Source organism: Daktulosphaira vitifoliae, unplaced genomic scaffold (genome assembly GCF_025091365.1).
Source record: "Daktulosphaira vitifoliae isolate Bord-2020 unplaced genomic scaffold, ASM2509136v1 Scaffold_4, whole genome shotgun sequence".
Lineage (NCBI taxonomy): Eukaryota > Metazoa > Arthropoda > Insecta > Hemiptera > Phylloxeridae > Daktulosphaira > Daktulosphaira vitifoliae.
Window position 1 is genome coordinate 40607968 of NW_026099575.1, and position 25082 is coordinate 40633049.

At 25.8% G+C, this 25082-nt stretch overlaps 1 protein-coding gene across 6 annotated transcripts; it reads left to right on the forward strand.

Moving 5' to 3' along the window:
- Positions 1-1748: 1748 nt before the first annotated feature.
- On the forward strand, positions 1749-25082 carry LOC126906307 (laminin subunit gamma-1-like). 6 transcript variants are annotated; one of them, XM_050686843.1, is made up of 7 exons: positions 1749-2244; positions 7274-7538; positions 12153-12270; positions 15875-16061; positions 16644-16774; positions 16833-17011; positions 25033-25082. In XM_050686843.1, the coding sequence occupies exons 1-7, from the start codon at positions 2056-2058 to the stop codon at positions 25065-25067; spliced, it is 1104 nt and encodes a 367-aa protein (XP_050542800.1). In that variant the 5' UTR covers positions 1749-2055; the 3' UTR covers positions 25068-25082. The 6 variants fall into 6 exon arrangements, with proteins under 6 accessions (XP_050542800.1, XP_050542798.1, XP_050542797.1 ...); XM_050686841.1 differs by lacking the exon at positions 25033-25082 and adding an exon at positions 24149-24261; XM_050686840.1 differs by lacking the exon at positions 25033-25082 and adding an exon at positions 23892-24004.

The following is a 25082-nucleotide window of genomic DNA, read 5'->3' on the forward strand; positions in this document are numbered from 1 at the left end:
TATAATCGCATATTTCTTAACTTATCAAATGTTAGACACGAGACTGATAATGTTGATGAATGGATACCCTACTAATATTGCATGAATGAAACCAATAATTGAAACCCCACTACTTTATGTTAAGGTATAGTAATATCCATCATGTGCGATTCAGGTAGAAAATGTGCGTAGGCAGGTGGTATTGAACATTATTTAAATCTTACTTCTTCCTCCGCGAAATTTGACCATCCCAATTTTTTTTTTTTTTTTAACTCATCTTACATTAACACGTGGTAGTGTGTAAATACTTTAACATGAGTAATTTTTAACGGTTAGAACGTCAAATTGTAAATGTATATTTCTTACTTTTACAGAATGAAAGTTTTTTTAAACGATGCTGTCACGCGAGTGTAATTTTAAACATAAAATTACTTAATTCAGTGATATTTCTTTCCGTTATGTATTTTACGCAGAGTTGTAGCTCTACGATAAAGCTACGACATAAGTAAAATTTAAATATGATTGTTTTGCACGATTCAAAATAAATTTAGAAAAAACTTAGAAAACCGAAGGAAATAATTTTTAAATACTTTATGCATTTGTTGCAAGCATTGGGACTTTGATTTACGGTTCCTTACAATACCATAAGTACAAACATGTATGGTCAATGTCAAAATAACCTCTTAAGTTAGTTTTATGTTTACGAATATATTTTATGCTTAAGAATGTATATCTACTGGACGCACGTTTTAATTGAAAAAATTGAACTATAAAAGATACCCACCCTAGTAATAACATGTTATTAGAATACGTATACAATTCTGAAGTGGCTGTTCCTCTGTTATTACGAATATCTATTAAACATTCATAATATTATTACGCCAATGCTTTACCTTACAAACCTTTACCTTTTGAGTATTACGATTATTATTACTGTCTTAGAGAGTGTACAAGTATAAGATATTGTTGGGTTCCACTGACCATAAATTTTTCAACCTCAATGATATATTTTAATAGTTTTTTCCTAAATCGGTATTTTTTCTGTTCTTTTGTATTCGTTGATAATACAGTTTCTATCAAATAAAAAAACTTTATAAATCGTTATTTTAATTCTGACCGTATTATGATTTTTTAAATAACAGAATAGAAAAACCTCAAGGGGAGAGTATAAATTTTTTTTTATCACCCAAGTCGCATGATTAGGCCCTGTAATTAGAAGTTAGTCTAACAGGCAATGTTAATGAGACAACACTATACGGAATTCATAGATACCGAAGTTGTAATTCAGAGTATAATTTTTGTGTTAAATTATATACAATTTTGAAATGTTGGGTTAGATCTTAGAAATTCTCTCAACAACAATTCTCATTATACTCTTTTGTTTTTATTCGGCGCTGTTCATTACTCCATAATTTGGAGTAGAGTAAAAATCACTGCATATTTTATACAGTGATTTTTATCACAAGCGGAATGGAGAAAAACTCTTTTGTATTTGTAGCCTAACGAATAAATTGATGATAACATTTGGTAAAAATTGTTTTTGAAATTCCAAATAGCTCATTGAATTTGGATTTTCACGTAGATATTTTCCAAAAACCTTACTATTGTAAACAAGAAATTTAAATATCGTTGCCGTTTTTGAAATATTGGTCCTTACGATGGTCCACAAAGAATACACCACAATAATAAAGGAAATAAAAATAAAACGAAATTGTTGGGGCATTCGGCTGATAGGAGCGCCTGCAACAGCATCCCGTAGTGATGATCTACTACACGAGTATAGTGCTCGTCCGGCGGTCCGTTGGTGTTCACGTGTTCCGTCTGGTCGTTTCCGACTCTCCTCCCGTCTGTCTTTAGTAGCCCAGCAGAACATTTGGCCGCCACATGCGTTGTGGTTGCCTGCTCGTTTGGTGACCGTCAAGAGAACAACAGACAAAATTATTCCCTTTGCGTCATCTTTTTTCCATAGTGTTAACGTTCATTTTTTAGTGGTCAGTGTTCAATCAAACCGAATTATGTGTTTTTGTAGTGACTAGTGGTTAACGCGCGGATAGTCATTTTTTAAACTATTAGTTAATGACAGTTTTGCCGTCGTATTTTCCAAACATGACGCACCGTCGACATAGACTTCTTGTTTTATTAGCAACACTCTTGACGGCTTTAGCAATCACTACCGGAGATTCTGATGTGCAGCCCGTAACTAGTTCTAAACAAATTGATAACACTGGCGGTAATCACTGCTACGATGAGCATAACAACCCTCAGGTAAACAATCATATTGAAAGGCTGGTGTAAGAACCAGATCTTTTTCGGGAAATAATTTTATGTTTATTTTAAATAAATATCATTTTTTTGTGTAATTCAGTACAAAAAAGCGTCGTTATATACTTTTATTACTTGTGAAGATGTTTAGTTTAGAATAACATTTTGATTAAATTGCTTTAACTAGAAAATTAAAAAAAAATAATGGACTTATTTGGTTTTTGCATCAAGTCCTTCAATTTTATGACACATTTAATGTATAATTATATCCTGTGAATAGTTTTGAATGTATTTAAAGAATATAAGTTTTTATTAAGCTAACAATTTTATATTGTAAGGTTTCATTATTAGTTTTCTAAACAAAATAATTCAAAATTTATTTTTTTAATATAATAATTAAAATTTTACTTGAATATTGCCGTGAAAAATAAACGGAACTTAAATCTCACAATAAATAAATAAAAACAAATTTTACCCGATAAAAAAAATTACATAAAATTTATTTAATACATCGTGTTACTTATTTTTAAGTTTAATTTTTTCTACTACTCTGCAAAATTCTTCTTATTAACAAATTGACTAAATAGAACGGTCTAATATTTGTAAAATTATTTTATGAATGAATTGTTTTTTTTTTAAGACGTGTAATATTATTGTAATACTCTTTTTCGAATATATTCTTTTTTATTATTATAAAATGGGCATGAGTATCCAACATACAATTAATCAAATTTATGATTTCGAGTTTAATCACTCTTACAGTTATATTTAGAAGTAGCTAAATTCATACTTGATGGAAAAATGTACAGTAATTATATAGAGTTTTATTTGATCGGGGACCTTTTGATTGCATATACAATATATCATTAGGTTGTTTTTACTTTAAAAAATAAATTAGAATATTAAAATGAATAGAATATTTTTTTGTTACATTACTAACTGCAGCTGTTCTGGTTTTTGTTTTGAGCAAATAATAGAAATACATTCATGTTTTTGACCCCAAACCTGTGGATTAAGCCGTTTGATTCATTTGTTGTATTGAAATTTTTTTTCTCAAGGAGAGGATATCGGAATGATCTTTTGTTGAACGACCTTTTTCTTTGGAATTCCTAGAAGTACAAGCCGTGAGCCTACGGTATAGTAAATCTATTGTCTCTAGAATTACTCATATTTAGGTTTACAAAAAATTATTACTTTTGGTTTGAACAAAAATTTCGTGACTATAATAACAGATAATAAGTTAGGTTCATGAATACCAAAAGGATTAAGTTTTAAAAAATTAATATTCACGAGTTTCAATGATGACGATGTTAATTGAGAATATTTTTAAATCAATAATAATTATTTATTATGGATTTAATTATTAAAAACACCAATTAATTGAATTTATATTTTATTTCGTGCACATGTATGGAATCGAGAATGACCTCACAGTCATTCAGTTACCTTGTTATCGTTTTCGTTGCTATTATAATGTGGATATGATATTGCATTAAATAAATTTCTTAGAACTTTATGGATAATACTTTACGTAATAATAGGTTCGTTTACCTAGAAATAAATTTACACTTTTTAATAAATAATTCATCTATTTGTTCGGATCGTTATAATTTCAATTTATTTTTTAAAAAAATTATTTGTATTTTCCCTAGTCAGAAGAAAGAAACTAGTGATGAGCAATTTTTAATATTTTAAGCTATCAAATAGTTTATTTTTAGCATAAACTATTAAAAAAATTATTGTATAACTATTGAATATTTTTACTATTCGAATAGTTCAAATAGTGGACAACTATCGAATAGTTCGATAGTTACAATTCGATATTTCCCATCAGTAGAAGAAACTATTGATAAATAACATCCGCGTCTTACCTCCAACTGTCATTATAAAATGTTAATAATTTCCGAAATACTGATTTAAAGTTTATCGACCAGTCATTTTTTTAATTAGATTATTTATTAAATAAGCCAGTTAAGTATGTATGTAGTCCTTTAAAAAAAAATAACACTTTTATAAGGCATAGGGAATGAATACAATATAAAATACTTCATGATTAATAATTTGAGAAAAACCTAAAGAAACGAAAAAAATTATCAATATTATTTTATTTTTCGATAAATCAAGTGGTTTATGAAAAATAAAATAACATATATTTATACATACGTATATTATTAAAATTTTAAATAAAAAACATCTCACGCGGTTTTAACAAATTGCCATAAAAAACTATGTACATTTGTCAAAATCTAGTGGAACACCTTATATACAATTTTGAAATAGGTATTTGAAATACCTATGTATTTTAAAATATATGTATCATAGTGTTTACATTGAGATATAATATTTGTTCGTTTATTTTTAACAATTGTTTTTTAACGAGACACCCACGGCTTATTAGACACTCTTGTTTATTTGGTCTACAAACTGGTTTTATCATTTACTTTTCCCACATCTCAGGACACAAAATCGATTTTACACACAATCGACAGTCTTTATTTCATAGAAATTATTTATCATGGATAATTTTAGTTACCTTATAGTTTTTGAAAAGCTTTTAGCTGATTATAACGATGCAACTTGGGATAAGAAATCTTATGTATTTTAACAAAATAACGAATTCTTTCTCTGATAGAAACAATTTAAACGTCAAATAAGCAGATAGTTTTAACTGACACTGCTTGTTTTTTAACAATATTCGTTGCCTCCTTATAACAGAACTAGTGCGTGTTAGGTATAACCTATCGTATAATATAAGCTAGTAAGAACATGTTTGAGGAAAAGGATAGTGTAAAATTAAATGTTAAGCTCTGCGCATAGGTTTCGTGACATCTGCTTTAGTGCATGTTTCGGGTCGGATCTAATTTTATACAGAAGTCGTAGTAACTGCATGCTGAGTTACGTACACCAGAGACCCTTTTAGCGTAATAATAATTACTAGTTTGTATAATGTCTATATAAAGAGAGAATATACAATAATGTAAGTATGTACAATAATACTATGCGTACAGAGTTTGAGAGTCCATATCATCACAATGCAGTGTTTCTTAGGAGGTACAATCTTGGTAGTCGGACCGTGAAAAGAAACTGGACAGCGGAAAGCATTTATTTTATTGAAAACGACAAGATAAATCCTGTTAGAAGTATTTAAATGGATAAACTTGGTGCATTTTCTATTTTAACAACATCTGTGGGGGGAGTTTAATTTGGTTTCATCATTATCGCATTCTTTTTTGTTATACGTCAGACTTCATCAACATTTGAATTACTACTATGAAACGTTGTATTAAATATATTATATTTATTTAAATATACATATTACGCATGTGTAAATAAAATATATCTCTAAATGAAAAATGGAAACATGTTCTCGTTTTGTATTTTTTAAAAGAGACAAAGACTGAATATTTTCTAAAATAATTAAGAAGTAATACTGACGTCAATTCATTAGATACGTGCATTTTTTGCTCTAAACGACTGCAAAAATTATGGAAATTACATTTAATAATAAATGTACAGTGCAAATTTTCAAAAGATTAAATTCCGAATAATTTTTTTTATCAAGAAACACTTAATTAATCAAAAAGTAAATTTATATTAATAATTTTGTTTACTAATTAAGCAGTATTTATTCTCGATTTATAAGTGTTAAAATATTCTTTATGTTTATTTCTTTTAACTTATAAGGGTATCAACTTTGTTTTTTCAAATAGCAACATTCATAATTTATTTATTTATTAGATAATAATCTAATTAAGAAAATTCTTGGTCGATAATGACTTTTAAACCAGTATTTCGGAAATTATTAACAATTTTATATCTAGTTGGCAGAAAAAAGAGAGGAGGCTGAGAAATGTTTAGCGATAAAAACGGAAGCACCCACGTCTTACCACCAATCAGTATTTTAATTGTTAATAATTTCTGAAATACTAGGTCTAAAACTTGTTATTGAATAGTTAATTTTTCTAATTTGATCATTATCTAATAAATAAACTAGTTAATAATGTATTTTACAGTCTGAAAAAAAAATTGACACCCTTATATGTTGAATATAAAAAATATTTCATGATTGAACTGAAGATCCCAATAAAAAAATCTTTAATATTATTTTAAGTTTTTACTAAATAAATGTTTCATAGTAAAAGAATCTCCTTAAATATTGAACAAAATATAATTGGTTATTGTTTTGGTAATTTATATTATATTATATATTGATCTTAATATTGCTTCAAATAATATTATTAACCTTATAGTCACATTAAATTGATTTTAAGAGGAATGTGCAATATTTATTATATTTTACACAAACGTATAATCATTAGGTTTTTATAAAATATTAAATGTTCAAAAATAAATGAACACGTGTCAATTGCACCACTTATTTTTACAACTTCAGTTATATGATAATGTCTAACATTATAAAAAATATTAAAATAATCGGTTTCAATGATTTTTTGTTAAATTTACTGGAATCATATAAAATTTAAACGATATATCATTAAAACAAAAATACTATTTGCATTTTATTAAAGAAATCTTGTTTGGTATTAAAAATCTAAAATATTCTTTGCTGCTATACATTTTTGAATGCTTTAACATGTGTCATATTTAATATACATAAATCAGTCTTTAGTGAATAACTAAAATATCATGCACAAATCATAGGTTTTTCCAATTTTTAAATTACCTTTTATTTACAATTATGCAACAATAGTCATGTAAAAAACGTATCAATAAATAAATACTATATTATAATATAAGTTTAATAAGTATATGAAACATCGTTACAACTTTATAACGTGTATAAAACGTTATAAAGTTATATAAAACTCTATGTACTAAGTAACGTTTATATAGAAAACGTCACTAATGAATAATTTTTCAAACATTTAAAATAACTGTAACAATAAACGTCTTTGAAAAAAAAAACGTTGTAACAATGTAAATCATTTAACAGTAATTTTTTTTTAACTTCAAATCCTGATGACAACTCAATTTTTATATTGTATAGTAATACTTAATTTATTTTTCATAGCGTTGTATACCAAGTTTTGAAAATGCTGCATTTAATCTTCAAGTGGAAGCAACTAATACATGTGGTCAAAATGGTCCTATGGAGTTTTGCGTCCAGTCTGGCAGTCAAGTAACGAAAAAAACTTGTGATATCTGTACACCAACGTCGCATCCTCCATATTATATGACAGATTTTAGTAGTTACGCGAATCGAACATGGTGGCAATCAGAAACCATGTTTGAAAATGTGCAATATCCTAATCAAGTCAATCTAACACTACATTTTGGTTAGTAATAAAAATTATGTTTCTAATTTGTTTAATAATAATTGTTTTAAATATTCAATTAAAATAAACAAGTTGTTCATTAGCTCATTTAACATGATAATGATTAGCTCGCGATATGTTACCACTTATAATATATTGAGTGGTCGATAAAATTTAAATTTCAGTTAATAGAAACATTAAATTGATATGTTAAATATTAAAACTAGAATTAAGATTAGTTGCGACTTTTAGTTTGTTAATTTGTGATTCTTAACACAATTTGTATGTTTAGATATTCATTGAACATTAATCATTAAAATTTGTCTTATATAAAACTCATAAGTAATATATATTTTCAAAATATTCGTCTATGTGAAGGATCAATATTCTTTTAGATATATTTTATTGCATTTATAACTTTCAATTTTTTTATCGATTTCATAAAAAAAAAAAAAATAGAATGAGCGACCAGTTAAGAAGTTAAAATAAATCGTTATTTATTTACTAATCACACATCTTTATAAGACTGGATTCTTGTTTGCAAATCACAAATCACCTTATGTACACACATAAATATAACTTGGTGTCGTGAACGAGACTGGAATTAAATTTTGTTTTATGAAACATAAATACATTTTAGATGGAATCATGTGGCCGAGTCGGTAACACTCCACTCATCCCTTAGTATACATGGTTAAAAAATTTTCCCTAAGGGGAGGTTGCAATCGCCCTCAATGAGCAGTAAAATGCGAAAAAATAAATAAATACATTTGTATAATATATATAATAAATTAAAACTTTATTACTTGAGTACTCTATTTGTTGTCATCTTCATTTCTATAAAGATTTCTAATCTTAACGTTCAAAAGCGTGTTTGTATAAAGTTATTTTCAAAAGGCCTTAGAGCTTAAAAAGTGTTAGTATACTAGTTTTTGTATAGGAGTATTTATTTATAATATATTTAGATCATTTAATATATGTTCATGAACATTAATATCATCAATATGTGGGTTGACCTTTTTCCGCTGATTCACATGATCTGTTTTATTCATAATTGACTCATAACGCGTATATATTTACTTAGATGTTCATCGTTGTTATAGACTTATATATAGGCCTATGCGCACACCAATCTAGAGTATAGTGGATCAACTGAGACTTATATTAATCATCGCCACAAAAACAAAAATTGGTTAACTCGTAACCGATAGTAATAGGTTGTCAAAACTGACAACAATCGTCTCATGCAACTACGAAGGTGGAGCTCAGATAATTAAGTTTTCGTGTTAACATTACTATAAGAAACTGATTTTCATGAGATATTTTATACAAGTTTCGGTTTTTATTTGAATAAAAACTATTAAATAAAATAGTTACATGTTCATTAATGAGGTATTTGGAAAAAAGTATCGATTATTTGAGCTAATGAATAAAATAATTTATCTACCAAAATTAGCTGTAGAAAAAAATGTCTCTTATACTAGATACTATACTATTATTTGTATATATTTTTCTGTATTTTTCAAAAACTTTAAAATAATGATTACTATATAACACTTTTTCTGATACTTTTATTTTAAATTATTAAGTTCGCTCAAGCATCTTTTAGTATTATTTTTTTAATATTTAACACTTTGAGCTTTAATATTAGTAATTCATAGTATTATTATTATTATTATTATTTACTTTACTTCTAATTTTAATTATTTTCACAAAGATGTTAAAATATTACACACTTTTAGAGAAATAATACATTTTATTCGACGATGAAATAAACGTTTAGTATCCAGATAAAATATAAAACAGGAAACAGGCAAGTAATGACCTCTGGACTATTAAATTGATATAAAATCATATCGACAGCAAAATTTCCATTTTAACAGTTTGTTACGTGAATAGAATGTATAAAAAAACGAAAACGGTATTAAAAGATTCTAATTTGCACATATTTACTTTAAATTACATAAGTATAATTTATAAAAATTAAAGTATATTTAAGAAAATTAATTTAATATTCTTTCAATAGCTTTGATTTGATACCGGTTAAAAAAACGAAGATCTTTCGGAACATTATTAAAACTTGAATTGAAAAAAATATGTACAATCGTGGGTGATTACTTTCAATTTTTTTCATTACTCAGGTTTATATTGAATTTCATGAAATATGTACAAAAAAAAACTTATTTTCTCTATTTTACTCGATTTTACTCTATTTAAACTTCATTAAGATCTGTGTTTTCAAAAATTTTTATACCCGTTTTATAATCCAGGAAAAAACCGGAAAGGGTCATTATTTACAGTAGTATAATTTTGATATATTTTTCTAAATTTCTAAAATTAAAGCGTTTTTTTTTATTAATTTTTGACGAAAATAGGTTTATCAAGATTATAATCGGGTTTATTTGACGTATTTATCATTAAAATTGGTTCAGTGGGAGCTGAGAATATTCATGGACAAATAAATAAAACTTAACCCATACCTTCTCAACTTCGCATAGAACTTAAAAAATATTTCAACAGTGTTATAAATAGAATTAATAGATATTATAGAATTTATAGATTAATAGAATTGATTAAAGATTTGTTAATTCATTATTATATCAAAATAAAAAATAAATCTGCGAATTAGTAAAGACTAAATGTATATACTATCATATTTTTAATGCCTACCTAAAAAACGTAGACATAATAAATTAAGATATTATATAGCTACATTGTAGTATATAAGTAGAATTTATGGTTTTATAAATTGGGTAATTATAATTTAAAATCAATTTTCAATAAGCTTAACATAATATTATAAGATCATTAATGATCTATCAAAATAAAAAAAATGTTATATCATGACATGACGTAGACGAACAGTTTATATCTGAAAATAATTGCGATGTTTAAATGATTATTTAAATTTACCAAATTAACCTTTTGTAAAAGCATATCGTTATAATAAGATTAAACTATTCGTTTTTAGTTTGAATTTTTGTACAATTTCGTTAAGAATGAATAATTTTATTATATAACAAATCAATCCAGTATTTATAATCGTAATCGATTGATATACAAACATTACTCAGATTATTTATATCTTTATATTTTAGTTAAGTTTGGCTCAAAATCAGACAAATAAATTACAGCCAGACGTTTTGTCATTTCTGTAGGATGACCATAATATAAATACACTACTTTTTTATTTTTGTTCGCCCACAAGACTGAGTATAACTCCTTTTTAATCGTTTTATAACGATGGTTTACAAAATTTTATGCTATAATGGTACACATCAGTTTGCAATTATCTACATGCCGTCAATGTATCTTTATGAAGCGACTCGTACGACTTTATTTTTGTTGTGCTACCTATAGATGAATTATCTTGTGCATAGTTCATTCAAAGTCTAACTTGGAACAATTTATTTTCTTATACTAATTATATAGCAAAAAAATATTTTTTATTTAGAAAAATACTGAATGTTTTAAATTACCTTTGCTTTTGGTAATATTTTATGATAAGTTTAGGCAGTTGATATTTCCTTGCAACCATATATATTTTTTATTTACTTGCCTTATAACTTAAAAAATTACAATTACATAATAATTTTACAAAATTTAATAATTATCAGTTTTGTTAACTAAACATTAACATTTTGTCTATACATTTTGTATACCTGAAATATCTGTTCGTAATTTTTTGTTTATAATAGTATGTGAGTAAACGTGTCTCTAATGCTACGCATATAATGTGTAAATAAAATTAAGTACGAAACAGTAGTGAATTATTTCACTCTTGAGTTAACAAAGAAATTCGTCGGCACAAAGGAAAATTGCGATTTTTTATGGAACGTCGTTGACAGTTTTACATTATGTGTTAATTTTATGTATTACTCATTCGAGTGGTAATATCATTTACAAGGGCGACAAATCAACAAATTTATTTTGAATTATGACTGATTTAAACATAACATTTTAGTTTATTATAACAGTGAACCTTATTTTGAGAATAAAGACTTTAAACATTTAGTTAATAAGAAGTGACTCCTATGAAATCGCAAAAAAGATTTATCGCACCCTGTAGTGTAGTGTCTTCAATATAATGTATGTAAATGTATTTGGGTTGTATCGGATATAATGTCGTGAGTCCGATTCTACGTACTTCGACTACATCCAAATGACCTATAACACAATTGCAATTGCTGCTGTTGTAGTTGAGGATAAGGATAGTTTTGTGTACACGACAAAGATGAAGAAACCTATTTGTATATATAAGTTCTAGGTAAATATTATTCTTAGTTAATGTACACTTGTATTACTGAAATCAGTTAAACATATTTTAACGTCGAAGTTTCTTTCAGTACAGCCTCAAAATATTATTTACTATTTTTCAAGTATATTAATTAAAGAAATAAAATAATACTCTTTCAAGAATTATTATCTATAAGTATACACTAATATTTTTTAAGTATTAAAAGGTTATTAAGGTTTTTAATAAAAAATATTATATTATTTCATATCTATTTATAACAATTGTAATATTTTTATTCTGAGTTATTGAATTATTTGATTGGTTAATATAATCTTTACAGTAGGTAATATCAATATTTATTTAATTTTAATAAACAAATCTTTTATGACGTTTTCCAGGTAAAGCCTTTGACATCACATATATTAGACTGTTGTTTTACTCATCAAGACCCGAAAGTTTTGCCATTTATAAAAGAACTACAGAAGATGGGCCATGGATCCCGTATCAATTCTACAGGTAAATTAATATTCATTTATTAAATATATAGACATAATTGAATTAAATTTGGAATATCAGAAATATTAGTATTAAAAAGAAAAGTATAATAGCAGTTATAATATGATATAACACATTTTTAATAAGACATTTATGGAAGCAATGCATTTTAATATTTATGAGGAAAACATATTATTGGCGGCTACTAAAATCATTTAATATTTACTATGCTTAGTACAACTTCTTTAAGAATGTGGATTAAATCCTAAATTAGATGTATTTTTGTTTTTCTTAAACTTCTTGAATTTAAAAACAATATATTGTTTATGAAACAGTTTTTATATTTATTTAAAATACGCAGAATAAATGTATCATGATGATATCGTAATTTTTATAATAAAACATATTTGTAATATTGGTTAAATGTAAAATGTTGGTAATTGTCAATGGAAGTTGTTTTATAAATCAAACGAAAAAAATATCGTTAAATGCATTAAAAAAAAAAAAAAAAAAAACAATATATTTGAGATTTTTATTAATTAGATACATTGATTTAATAAAATTTCACAAAATAATTTATTCTTAAATAAAATTATTATAAATTATTATTAATTATAACAAACTATTATGAATGTTTTCATAATGATCTATCTTTTAAGAATTAGTGTAAATGTCATAATTTATTATGTAAATATAGTAAATATTAACATTTTGTACATTATTTATAATAAAATATTTTATTAAGGAAATGTGAATAGTGTAAAATATGTTTTTCTTTAGTTAGGGAGTATTTTAAAATACGTTTCTGATTATATTATGTTTTTGGTTTTAATAGAAGATTATTTCATGCAAATCTATTTTTATGGTTTCATTAAAAGTACTTTGCTGTTTTTCAGTGAATATTATTTGTTAACATTTAAAAATATAGTTCATTAGACACAATGTTATAAATGCATATGTGTGTATGTGTGAGTTTATTTATTTATAGTATCATTAAAATGTAGTGTATATTAAGATACGACCGATAGATTAGGTAATTGATTTGACGCTATATTGTTTAAACCCAACCAAACGCTAAATTGTACATTACCAAACAACAATTATATTATGTCGATTGCCACTGGAATTTCTGGTAATATTCTTCTTCTTCCTCGCCATAATCCCAACTACTCAGGGTCGGCCACACTTATCCTAAACTTCCACTTGACACGATCTCACACATAATTTACGCTCAGCTGTCTCTATATCGTATTCAATAGCATCCTCCATCTCTTTTTTGGTCTTCCTCTACCTCTTCTTCCTTCAACATTCATTTCTATAACTGTTCTTACAGCTTCAGATTATTTTCTCTTCATAACATGACCAAACCATCTAAGTCTATTTTCTCTCATCTTATCCACGATTGACGCTACACCTATATTCCCTCTTATATGCTCGTTTCTTATTCTATCTTTTCTAGTCACACCACTCATCCATCTAAGCATTCTCGTGTTCGCTACACTCATTCTCTGTTCTACTTTCTTATCAACCACACAACACTTTGAACCATATATCATAGTTGGTCTCACTACAGTTTTGTAGAATTGAACTTTCAGCCTCATTGGAATTCTTTTATCGCATAAGACGCTAGACGCTTCTCTCCACATCAACATTTAAAAATATAGTTATTTTCTGATATGCGAAAATGACCAATAATAAAACGTCAATATTATGCTGAATAATATAACTAATTTTAAAATTGACTATCATAGTAATATCATGATAATCACATTATGTATTGTTACCTATAACATTAATGTTTTCGAATGTAGGAGACTATTTTAAAACTTACGAAATTGTAAAATTTTAATGAAATTTTACTTGTCAAATTATTTTTGCAGTAAGACATTGAATTAAAAGTATTTTCATTAATATCATCTACGATAAACGCTCTTCTTTTGCTAGTTACTACTTTCAAATATACAAATTATTATTTTTTTAAAAAGTTTAATAAACAATTATATCAATTTACGTAAGTTTACTTATGTTACAGCTAATTTTTTTTAAAATTAATTGAGCATACTACACACACAGTGAACCAATCTAACTGATAAACTCTTATTAATTTTGATAAAATTATCATTTATCTGTAATTTTTTTGATACATTTTTTGTATACATAGACTGCATAAATAGTATGTATATTTTTTTTTCTAAAAATAAATTTAAAATATAATATATTTATTTTAATTTTATATATATATATTTTTCAACATTTCAAAGCAACAACAATTTCTTACAAAAAATATTGATGTGTGGATTTTAAATCTAATGAGTGTTTATTGACCGAAAAATAATTTAATAGATGGTGTATTAATATGTAGCGTGAGTATAGCTTGAATTAGTATATATTTATAATACATACTCCGCTCACATATTCTCACTAAGATATTAAAATATTTGCATCTCGATAAGTAATTGTTCTAAAGTTATTATCAACCCATCAATTTTTTTTTTAAAAATAGCTATTTTTATTAATTAATTTTTACATTTTTTTTTGTTATAAAAAAATAATAAACATGCTTTTACGTAGTCAAAAAATACAGAATTAAAAAAAAAAACCCACAAAGTGGGAACGTGACATAATTGAGACAAGTTCAGGTATTATTTGACAGTGATTAAAATCACCATCATAATAATAAATGCTTGGATACAAATTTTAAGATAGTGTTTAAAATCGAGAATTTTCACACAATAATAGTATTTGGTAGCCATTTTCACCGTGAAGATAAAATAAAATCCGAAATTTTTTTTTTGGATAATAAAGTACATTACATTAGTTTTAATTTAAGATATATATAAAAGTGTCAGACTTTCCGGAACATTTTCAAAAGTCAAGTTGAAAAAATTAATTTTTTGTGAAAAAGTTGTCATTTTAAGTCCCCTCCTGTGGGCAGGTAAAGGGTCCGATATATAAAAAAAATATACCAAATGAAAGGTAATGATATCGTGTGTTTATATAAAAATTTGTAATTTTTTCGGAGATTTTACCCATTTACGTGGAATGAGAGAATTTTTTTCAATTTTTAGGGTAGTCTCTTCGATTAAATATGATTTGTGATCTTTTGATGTATTGTTGAAAGAAATCGGTTCGGTGAGAGCTGAGAAAAAGGGGTAACAGACAAAAAAAAAACACATCATAGTAAAACCAATAACTTTTCAGCTTCACATCAAAGCTAAAATATTTATGATTAAATTTTAAACATTTTTTTGTTAAAGTGAGGGTTAAATGGGTAGTTATTATTACCCTCATTTATGAATATGCTGATTCACTTAATAAATAGGTTTGAATGATTAAAAAAAAATTGATATAAAATATTCTAACATCATGAAAAACTGTGATGTTTTACGCGAAAATAACTTTAACTTAAGGGGCCGTTTACATATAGCAGATAAAGTGTTGAGATTAATACAATTTTCGCTACTCATTATATCTTAAAGGATAGAAGCTATACATAAAAATACAATTTTTTGACAGTTATGCGCTTGAAATACATCACAATTTCAATACCCATTTATGCTCTTTGAATGCTTCTCTGTATATAATTTATTAAATTCTAAATCTTATTTCATTATTATGTTTACAGTGGTTCCTGTAGAGACACGTATGGACTACCTGATTTAAATTATATACGAATCGGTGAACAAGAAACAAGAGCTTTTTGTACTTCTGAATTTTCTGATATTTCTCCATTGACTGGGGGAAGTGTACCTTTCTCCACTTTAGAAGGTAGACCATCAGCAAAGTTCTATGACTCTAGGCCAGAGTTTTGGGTAAATAATAATATTATTATGCCAGTTATATGTAAATTTTTGTGGTCTATATTTTTTAATAGTAATGTTTAATATAATTTATGAAAAAAATGTTGTCATGTATATTACAATAATATTTATATTTATAGTTGCTTTGAGCGCTCAATTCGTATTACGCAAGCAATTAAGTAAACTTATATTATTTTATTTACTTTCAAAGCAAACATTTATGTTTAATTATATTCAAGCCTTATAATTTCATTAGAAATCACTACGTTTACTATTTACTAAATTTTGTTTTAGTTTTTATAAATTAATTATAAAAGGTTGAAAGCTTTAAAATAATATGAAAAATGTTTTTGTGTAAGGGTTTAAAAATTTCTCTATTAATTGTTATTTTAATTATACTAAAAGACATGTTAATTTATTTTACGACACCTATTTATTAACAGAAAATCAAATTGGTACTGAACTAAATTCTAAAAATTTATATAGGCTTATAAATTAAAAAGTTTACTAAATTTAAAATTAAGTAAAATAGTTTTTCATTGTAAAAAAAAAAGACTGTTATATATTATTTTTATTGAATGTTTTATAATTTAGGACTGGGTAACTGCAACTGACATAAGAATTACTTTAGATCGTTTGAATACATTTGGAGATGAAGTATTTGAAGCACCACAAGTTTTAAGATCATACTTCTACGCTATTGCTGATTTTGCAGTTGGTGCAAGGTAAATAATTTATTAACTTACATAGACTTCTTATTTTATACCTATATTTCTTCAATAGATGTAAATGCAATGGTCACGCAAGTGAATGTGTCAATAGTTCTGGTGTTGATGGTTCAACAAGAAGAGTATGTCGTTGTGAACACAATACTGCTGGACCTGATTGTAATGAGTGTTTACCATTCTATAACGATGTGCCGTGGAGTAGAGCGACGGCTTCAAACGCACATGAATGTAAAGGTAATTGCCTATTTGAACTTACTATTGCTTATATTACGTTCATTACTAGATTGCGTTAATTGTTTTATGAAAACTCGCAAATTTTTAATAATAATTGTTTTATGTATCAAAACACCCGTGGATAAAAAAATTTTTTTAGAGGTGGTCTTTTTACTTAATTTTATAGTTTTATTTTCAAAATATCAAACAAAATGTGATAATGACCCTATTTTTTGTGCCATAACCCCTTCTTGATCCAATATTGAACAAACAAGTAATACTTTTTTAATTCATTATTCTTTAAAATGTTTATTTATTACAAGAAACGGTAATAGAAAATATTGTCATGTTTACTTGTAAAAACTATTAAAAACGCAAAATTCTGTGTATTAATAAATTATGGTTTGTACTTAATGTACACTCTGTATAAACAAATTTGAGAGTTTGCCCTAATCATACATTCTATATACATGTATTTTATATATATGAAATAAAGAGGTTATACATCATCAATAGAGGCATCAATTAATGTCACTAAATTGTTGCTCATAACATGTATAATTTAAAATAAATTAATCTTTTATTTTGTAGTTTAAATTTGAAATTTACTTGAGTGTGATTATCTTGTAAATTAATATTTGTTGTTATGAAAAATTATGAAAAAATCATATAAAACTAAGAAGAAAATTATAAAATGAAATATGTCAGTAGTATTTTAAACACACAAAAAACCGGTTACCGATATTTTGGCTAAAAACGTGAACAAATGAACTGTATAATAATATATCTATCACAATGCAAACAATAAAGACAGAGATGGTATTCATGGAGTTCATGTGACTCAGGCGTGACAAAGATTGTGGTCTCACTGCTGACAAACACACATGAAGAATAACTTTGTAAATGTATATGTATATATATATATATATAAATGTTTAGAGCTCAATATGGACTTCATTATTTTTGAAAGGCTTTTTTGTTTATTTTGCGTAAACAAAGATTGTGTACAATTTATTTATTAGAAACAGTTAATAGATAGTGAATTTATGTGAAATTCATATCCTTAGTCAATGCTATTACAAACGCCAGCTTTACCGTTATGTTTATGTGTACATTGGCGAGTATCACGTTATATAAAAAAAGAATTATATAAAAAACAAAAAATAAAGGAATAACAAACAGGTATAAATAAACACAGCACGAAAATAACAAGAGTGGCAAATTCGAGCTTAGACTAGTTGCCGAATATGGTCTATATGCTTCTTGGAACACTGTCAGCACTAAGTATACTATGCGTACGAGTTTAATAGTGTAAGGTTTCTCAAGACAACACTAACGGGGCCTAATTAGATACAAAAGCTATTGGAATTAAGTAAAAAATTTCTTCGAGGATTTGTGTATAGTTTTTACTATTAGTATTTTTGTGAGAGTCGAGTGCTATGCTGGAAGATATCTCATCCTCCATATGACTATCAATAATAATATTCATATAATTAAATATTTTTAAGACAAAATTAGTGAAATAAAAATGTATTGTACGATAAATATACAAAATATAAAAATATATATTTATGAAAAAAAATCTTAAAGTTAAAATAAAGAATTTATCAGGCATTGATAACGGATTTAAAACAAAACTGTAAAATGAAAATCAATATTTCTCTCTCAAACAAGAAAGTTTCGATTGAAAACAGATAGAATTAGCTTTAAATAATTTTAAAACATACTATTGAGCTTTACAATAAAAATTTGATGAGAGGTTTCATCTAAATTTATGTTACAAACGACATCATATTAAGGTCATATTGAAATAGGTACTCGTGTAATTATTGCAAATAACAGTAGATATATTACTAAGGTAAGTCTTAAATATGTCTCATGGCTTGTTTATGGGAAACATAAGAGTTGTTATTTAATGTGAGATATTTATAGAAGAGTTCTTTACATTAACTACCATTTATGTGTAGCGTAGTAGTAAATGCTTCTATGTTTCCCCTACATCACAGATATTATAATTTTGATTTCAGTATACCTTCTAGATTCTATGATGTTGGATTTAATACAAGGTAATTTTCGTATAATTTTATTGCCTGTGGTTATCACGACTTGATCAATATTCGTTTATTGTATTCTTTTAAATATTACTTGTATACGTTTTGTGAAAATAAAATTGATCTTGAACGGAGTAGTAATTTTCAGATTTCATAATTTTACTTTTGTGTTATTCAAGTATTTTTTTAATACATGCCATATTGATATAGCTCATAACATAAGTGTGATAAAACATTTAATTTCCAAATAAAATAATATGAAGTCATTCTCCTAATGATGTACTATTTTACATATTTGACTGTCACTATGCATGTGAAGAATACTAGAAAACACATTTTGTGTTTATCTATATATTATAGATTTACTATAATGTTTAAAAATAAGTAGAATAATAATAACTAATATTTGAAATTTGAAAATAAACCTGTAATAATTAGAATTCACATAAATGTTCGTTTTATAATTTAATTTATAAACCTGAAATATTATTTCTGCTTTAAATTATCTAGTACGTATGATATTGACAAATAATTTTTTGATTTTGATGAAAGAACAATTTTTTGAAAAGTATTAAATGTCTTTGAAATTCTAAATTTAAGTATAATATTCATTCAAATTACACTTCAACATTTTATTTGGAGTTAATTGATTTAGTCAAATTTCATATATCAATTAATATTAGATTACTATTCAGTTTACAATACTTAATTTACTTTAATTTGTAGGTCATTTCATAAGTTAATTTTTATGTGTAAAAATTTTAACGTTACACTGAATTGTACAATCTGATATATAAATATAATGAAATATATTGTAACGAGCTTGGCTTACAATTGAATGTCTAGAGATTTAAAAAATTATTGTTTTTCAATACAGTATTCTTACGCGAGTTCCTCAGGTATTCATTTTCCGTATTTGGAGAAACGGCTTGTCTGTAAAGTACTGCTGTCGATAGTTATGTTTCGATGTGTTGAAAAATCTATGGAAAGGTAAGATGCTTTTTCGATAAATGTACCTTCATATGGTACAATTCAATTAAATTAAGTTTAATTGAAATTCAACTTAAGGTTTTACGATAAAATTTATTTAACATTTTATTTGGATTAAAAATTTCCAACGCTTACAATTATGGGTTAAATTTGACAGAACTTAAGAATTTTGAAGATAATTTTTTTGTTTGTTAAAGAAATATTAATTCTTGAAGCCAACTTTACGTTTCATTGTATACTATAATGATAATTACAAACATTTTCATTAATTTTTAAAACCAAATTCATTACTTGCAACTTTTATATTAGTTTGAATATAAAATAAATGTAATATTATGGTTTTTCAAATGAATTTCATGTTAAACTGTATATTTGAAACGAATTTTTCGTATACAGTTTTATTGCGAAAAACGTATCGTGTGTACTATAAAAATGTGAAACAAGAAATCCAAGGGTCTATACAACTGTTTGGATAAGGATAGTTTCCTCGTAAAAGTAGTAGGCAGGTACTCACAATACTACCTTGTGTAGACTTCATCATTGCTTAGGTAATCAGTCTTCTCGGTCGTCCGCCAGCATTAGCTCTCGCGTTGTGGTCCACTGGAAAATCGTTGTTCTATACTCATACATTTATGTATTAGTTATTTTTTCTTTTTAAATTATATATATATATATTTGTTTTTTATTTTAAGTATATACTGACAGTGTGTTATTTATAAATTAATAATTTGTTTTTGACAAATTATAAATCTGAAATACAATAACTGTATATAACATTATATAAAAGATAATTAGTGATTTCAAAAGTATAAAATGTGATCAAATTGTAGTATTATGGAACTTACAACACTGATTCTGTTCTTCTTACGTTTAATGCCTTATTGTAAACCTACAGAATGGGACGGTTTTACTCCCTGGTTTACTGGTTCTGGTAATTATTTTCAAATGTATCTTGTAATATAAAATCGTTATGAATTCATTAAAAGTAATTTTAATAAAAGTATAGTGTCAAAAGTTAAACTTGAATAGTAGTACTATAAAATTAGTTCTCTACATTTTATTCTCTTATTAGTTAACGTTTGAAAACATTTGTGTAAAAATAATATCCTTGATTTATTTTACTTCTTAAATATTTTTTTATTAAACAGTGATCAATTCTTCAGTGCATAATTTTATTGCATATAAGTGTTTTTCATAAAAATATTACCTCTAGGCATCGTAATAGAGTTTTATTGATGGAGTTATACATATTTTCGATACTTGCTGGTACAACAATAAATTTAATCTTCTTAAATTTACTTCATAAAATATTTATAGATCACAAACTATTTTCATTAAACAATTAAAAAAAAAATACTAGTTATAAAATATAGTATATATAAAATGATAATGAAAATAATATAAATAAAAATGTCTTATGTCTTATAAGAACTCGTTAAATTGCTTTATTAATCAATTAAACTTTAATTTTCAAATGATAATTTATTAAAGTTTAATAAATACAATATAGTTTACATTAAGTACCGTAAGAAATCTATAAATTGGAATTCTTAATCTGATTTATTTTGTATTCTAGTGAATTATTTAAAAAATCTATGTCCAACAAAACAGTATTCACTATTTTATATGAAATACCTCATTTTATATGTATTAAGTACTCGTAGTTTCTACGAATTCATTATTTATCTTTTGCACCTTTTTAGAGTGACATCAATGGTTAATCTTCTATTATTATTATTATTTTTTGTATGAAAAGATTGATGTTTTTTTATTTTGAATATGCTTCATAATAAAAAGAACGCGTCAGTCATGTGCCTTTAAGGTGTACTACAAACGAACCATAATCAGTAATGATGCCATTATAATGACTAACCGTAATAATTTAAAATAAGTTCTATTTTGACAATTACACGGGTAAAATTGTAATTATTTTACAATCATTGTTACATTGAAGCAATTGAATGATTAATAACCTTCGTTTAGTTGCTAACAAATACGAAGTGTTAAATTCTCAATACATTTCACTAGCTTATTAGGACCTCACAGTGTAATATAAAATATCATTGTTCAACAGATCATCTATGTGTCTCAGGTGGAATATATGTTAATGAAGTGTGCACAGTCATTGATTGAAAATGTATGGCATCTAACATATAATCCGAAACATTAAGAAACTACACACTTTTCGGTAGCAGGCAATCACAAATTCCTTTTATTTTAACAATTAAAAAACGTAAATCTTAATCATAGATCATTGCTCCTAAGAAAAAGAAACACTCAATTATGGTAAATACATTTTATGTAAAATATCCTGTTTTTTACCCCTAACGCTCATGATGTAACACAGCGGGTTATGGCGCCACACACATACAGGATTTAAACCCCCCGCCCACAATAAAAATTGTTTAAAAAGAAATTAACTGAAAGACGCTAAACTATGTCTCAGGTGTGCACATTTTAACGACTGACCTTCCACCATCGCAATATACCGTTTACATGATTTACCATCTCTATTGTGAACGCTTATCACATCGGCACCCGAGGCGGTCTATTTAAAACGAAAATGCTCAAAATCTTAAGTGCTTTGACGTTGTTTGATGTGAACGCCGACGCACTCATTGTTATTAATTAATAAACTCTGAGAATCGTTTGATTTTTTTTTTATTGTTTTTAATCAAATACATTATAACGATAATCTGATATATTAATTGTGTTAGTGTATTTCTAAATAAAATTTAGTTATTTAGAAAAATGGCATGTATTAATAAATTATGGTTTGATATTGAATTTTTAATTATTACTCTGGGCATAATGATCTTAGCTGAGACTTTTGGCCATGATCATATTTAAGATTAATTTATATATTAAAATTAATTATTTTACGAATTCTAAAGATATTTATGTTTGTTTCATAATTATATAACAAATAAACGTATACAATTGGAATTCGTAAAAAAAACAGAACACCGACAACATTGGTCTTCTCTTAATGGTAATTGTCTATGAGAATTTGTTTGACGTGTGTTAAAAGTGAACAACTCAAAAAAATCTTGTTATGTAAAGTTTTGAAAAAATAAAATTAAACAAAGGAAAAATTAATATTGAAATTTGTTTTTTAGATGCACAGTATTTAATTTTTTTAATAAAATGACAATTGTGCTCGTAATTTAGTGGCTAAATTAATTTAAAGAATTGATCATATAAGTCGTATAAAAATTTAGTAATAAATTAATTTAACAATAATAATATTAGTCCATTGACACCTATTAATATATTGAAGATGACAGTTTTTGTTTAATATTTTGTGTTACAAATAGAAATACGAAAGTAATATATGGAGATTTTTATTTTCTTTATTTTATACTTAAGATTTTGAAATGTGTTAAAATTCTTTCAGTTATAAAAGAGAATGACTGGCAAGCAGTCGGTATTTAAATAAACAAATTATTTAGTGTCCAACGGTATGAGGTTTACTACAGTTACTCAGTTTCATGGTTTTTTTTACATGGTGTTTTAAATACTTTTAGGCTAGTCAAGAACCATAACACCCTCACAACTGTGTTTGAAGTTGTTAGCGCGTGACAAGTAGACCATCTCGATATAAGTCACTCACGAACACCTGATTACCTTCCTCCACTTGAATAAATACTAATATTTATGCTGGTCAGTGTGCTTGCTTTAAAGGGAACAGAAGTAAATGACGGGAGGACTGTAAAAACTTATTTAATCCGGGTTCATGTCCGGTAATAGGTGTCGTGCACATTTTCTGCGCTTTTTATTTTATTTTTCACTTTCTACAGTGTTTCTCACGGTTCATGTACTCACCGGTGGTTGTGAATTAAATTTTTTTCTTTTAATAGACTATGTCATTTCCATGGCAAACGAGACACGCGCACTTTTTTCTTGTGGTTCCATGCACGTCGTTTCCAGTGAAAAATTAATACTATGGCAGCAATAGCTCTACCGGTTCTCACGACCTGCGCGAATGTGATATCAACCCTACCCATTGGTTGTGTTTCTTTCTTAGAGAATTTTTATTTATTTTTTTTTTGTACAAATCGACATGAAATGTTCAGAAGTGTTAATTAAGTTATGTTAAGGTTTTTTTTTCCTGCAGATACCGATACCGTGACTATCGAATTTCAAGTAAAGAATAGTTTGAGTAAACAAACTACAAAATATATTAAATTTTATATGAAAAATAAATATCCATAGTTTTATTACAAAAATCATGACTTTAAAACATTTATTAACATTTGAATAATACGGACTTAAAATATTTATGATAGATTACATCTCTACGTATTGTTATGCTGTTCCTTAAAATATTACATATCAAATATAATTTTCTTCTAACTATTTTATTCATCTATTAAAAAACTATATAATAAAATGAACTCTTTGATTAGAAATTTTGTTTTCGTAATATGATTATTGTATGAAAATAAAATACTAAATTTTCTAGTGAACAATGTCACTAGTAAATATATTTAAATGTTTTATATTTATAATGATTATAGTCAAGAAGAATAATAATTTTAAGAATTTTCATTTATGATTATTAATAAACTAATATTAATATTGCAATTCCACTTTGTTAGTTGATATTTTATGTTGTAATTCTTATCTTGAGCATCAAATAAAAATTGTTTTTCGTTATGTACTTTTTTTAAGTTACTGTTGTATTGCGATATTTTAAGATATTGTACACTGAGTAATCTTTTTAATATTTTCATTAAAACATATTTAGTTAACATATAAGCTATAAATATGTGTGTATATTTACTGATTTGATTTCACACGAACCTTTATACGAAACAAATGGTTAATTTTTAAGTCAATCATAATATAATATTATATTATAATTACTGGTATTTTTTAAAAAATTTATCATGTAAATATTGTGTACTAATACAAGAATAGGAGCTATCAATTAAATAAACATTTAAAAACGTTATCTCATTATCAACTATTACTGATCATAAAAAAAATTTGTTGTAGTTCAGAACGGTACCATATTTGGAATTGACGTTTAGATACTGGAATGTGTA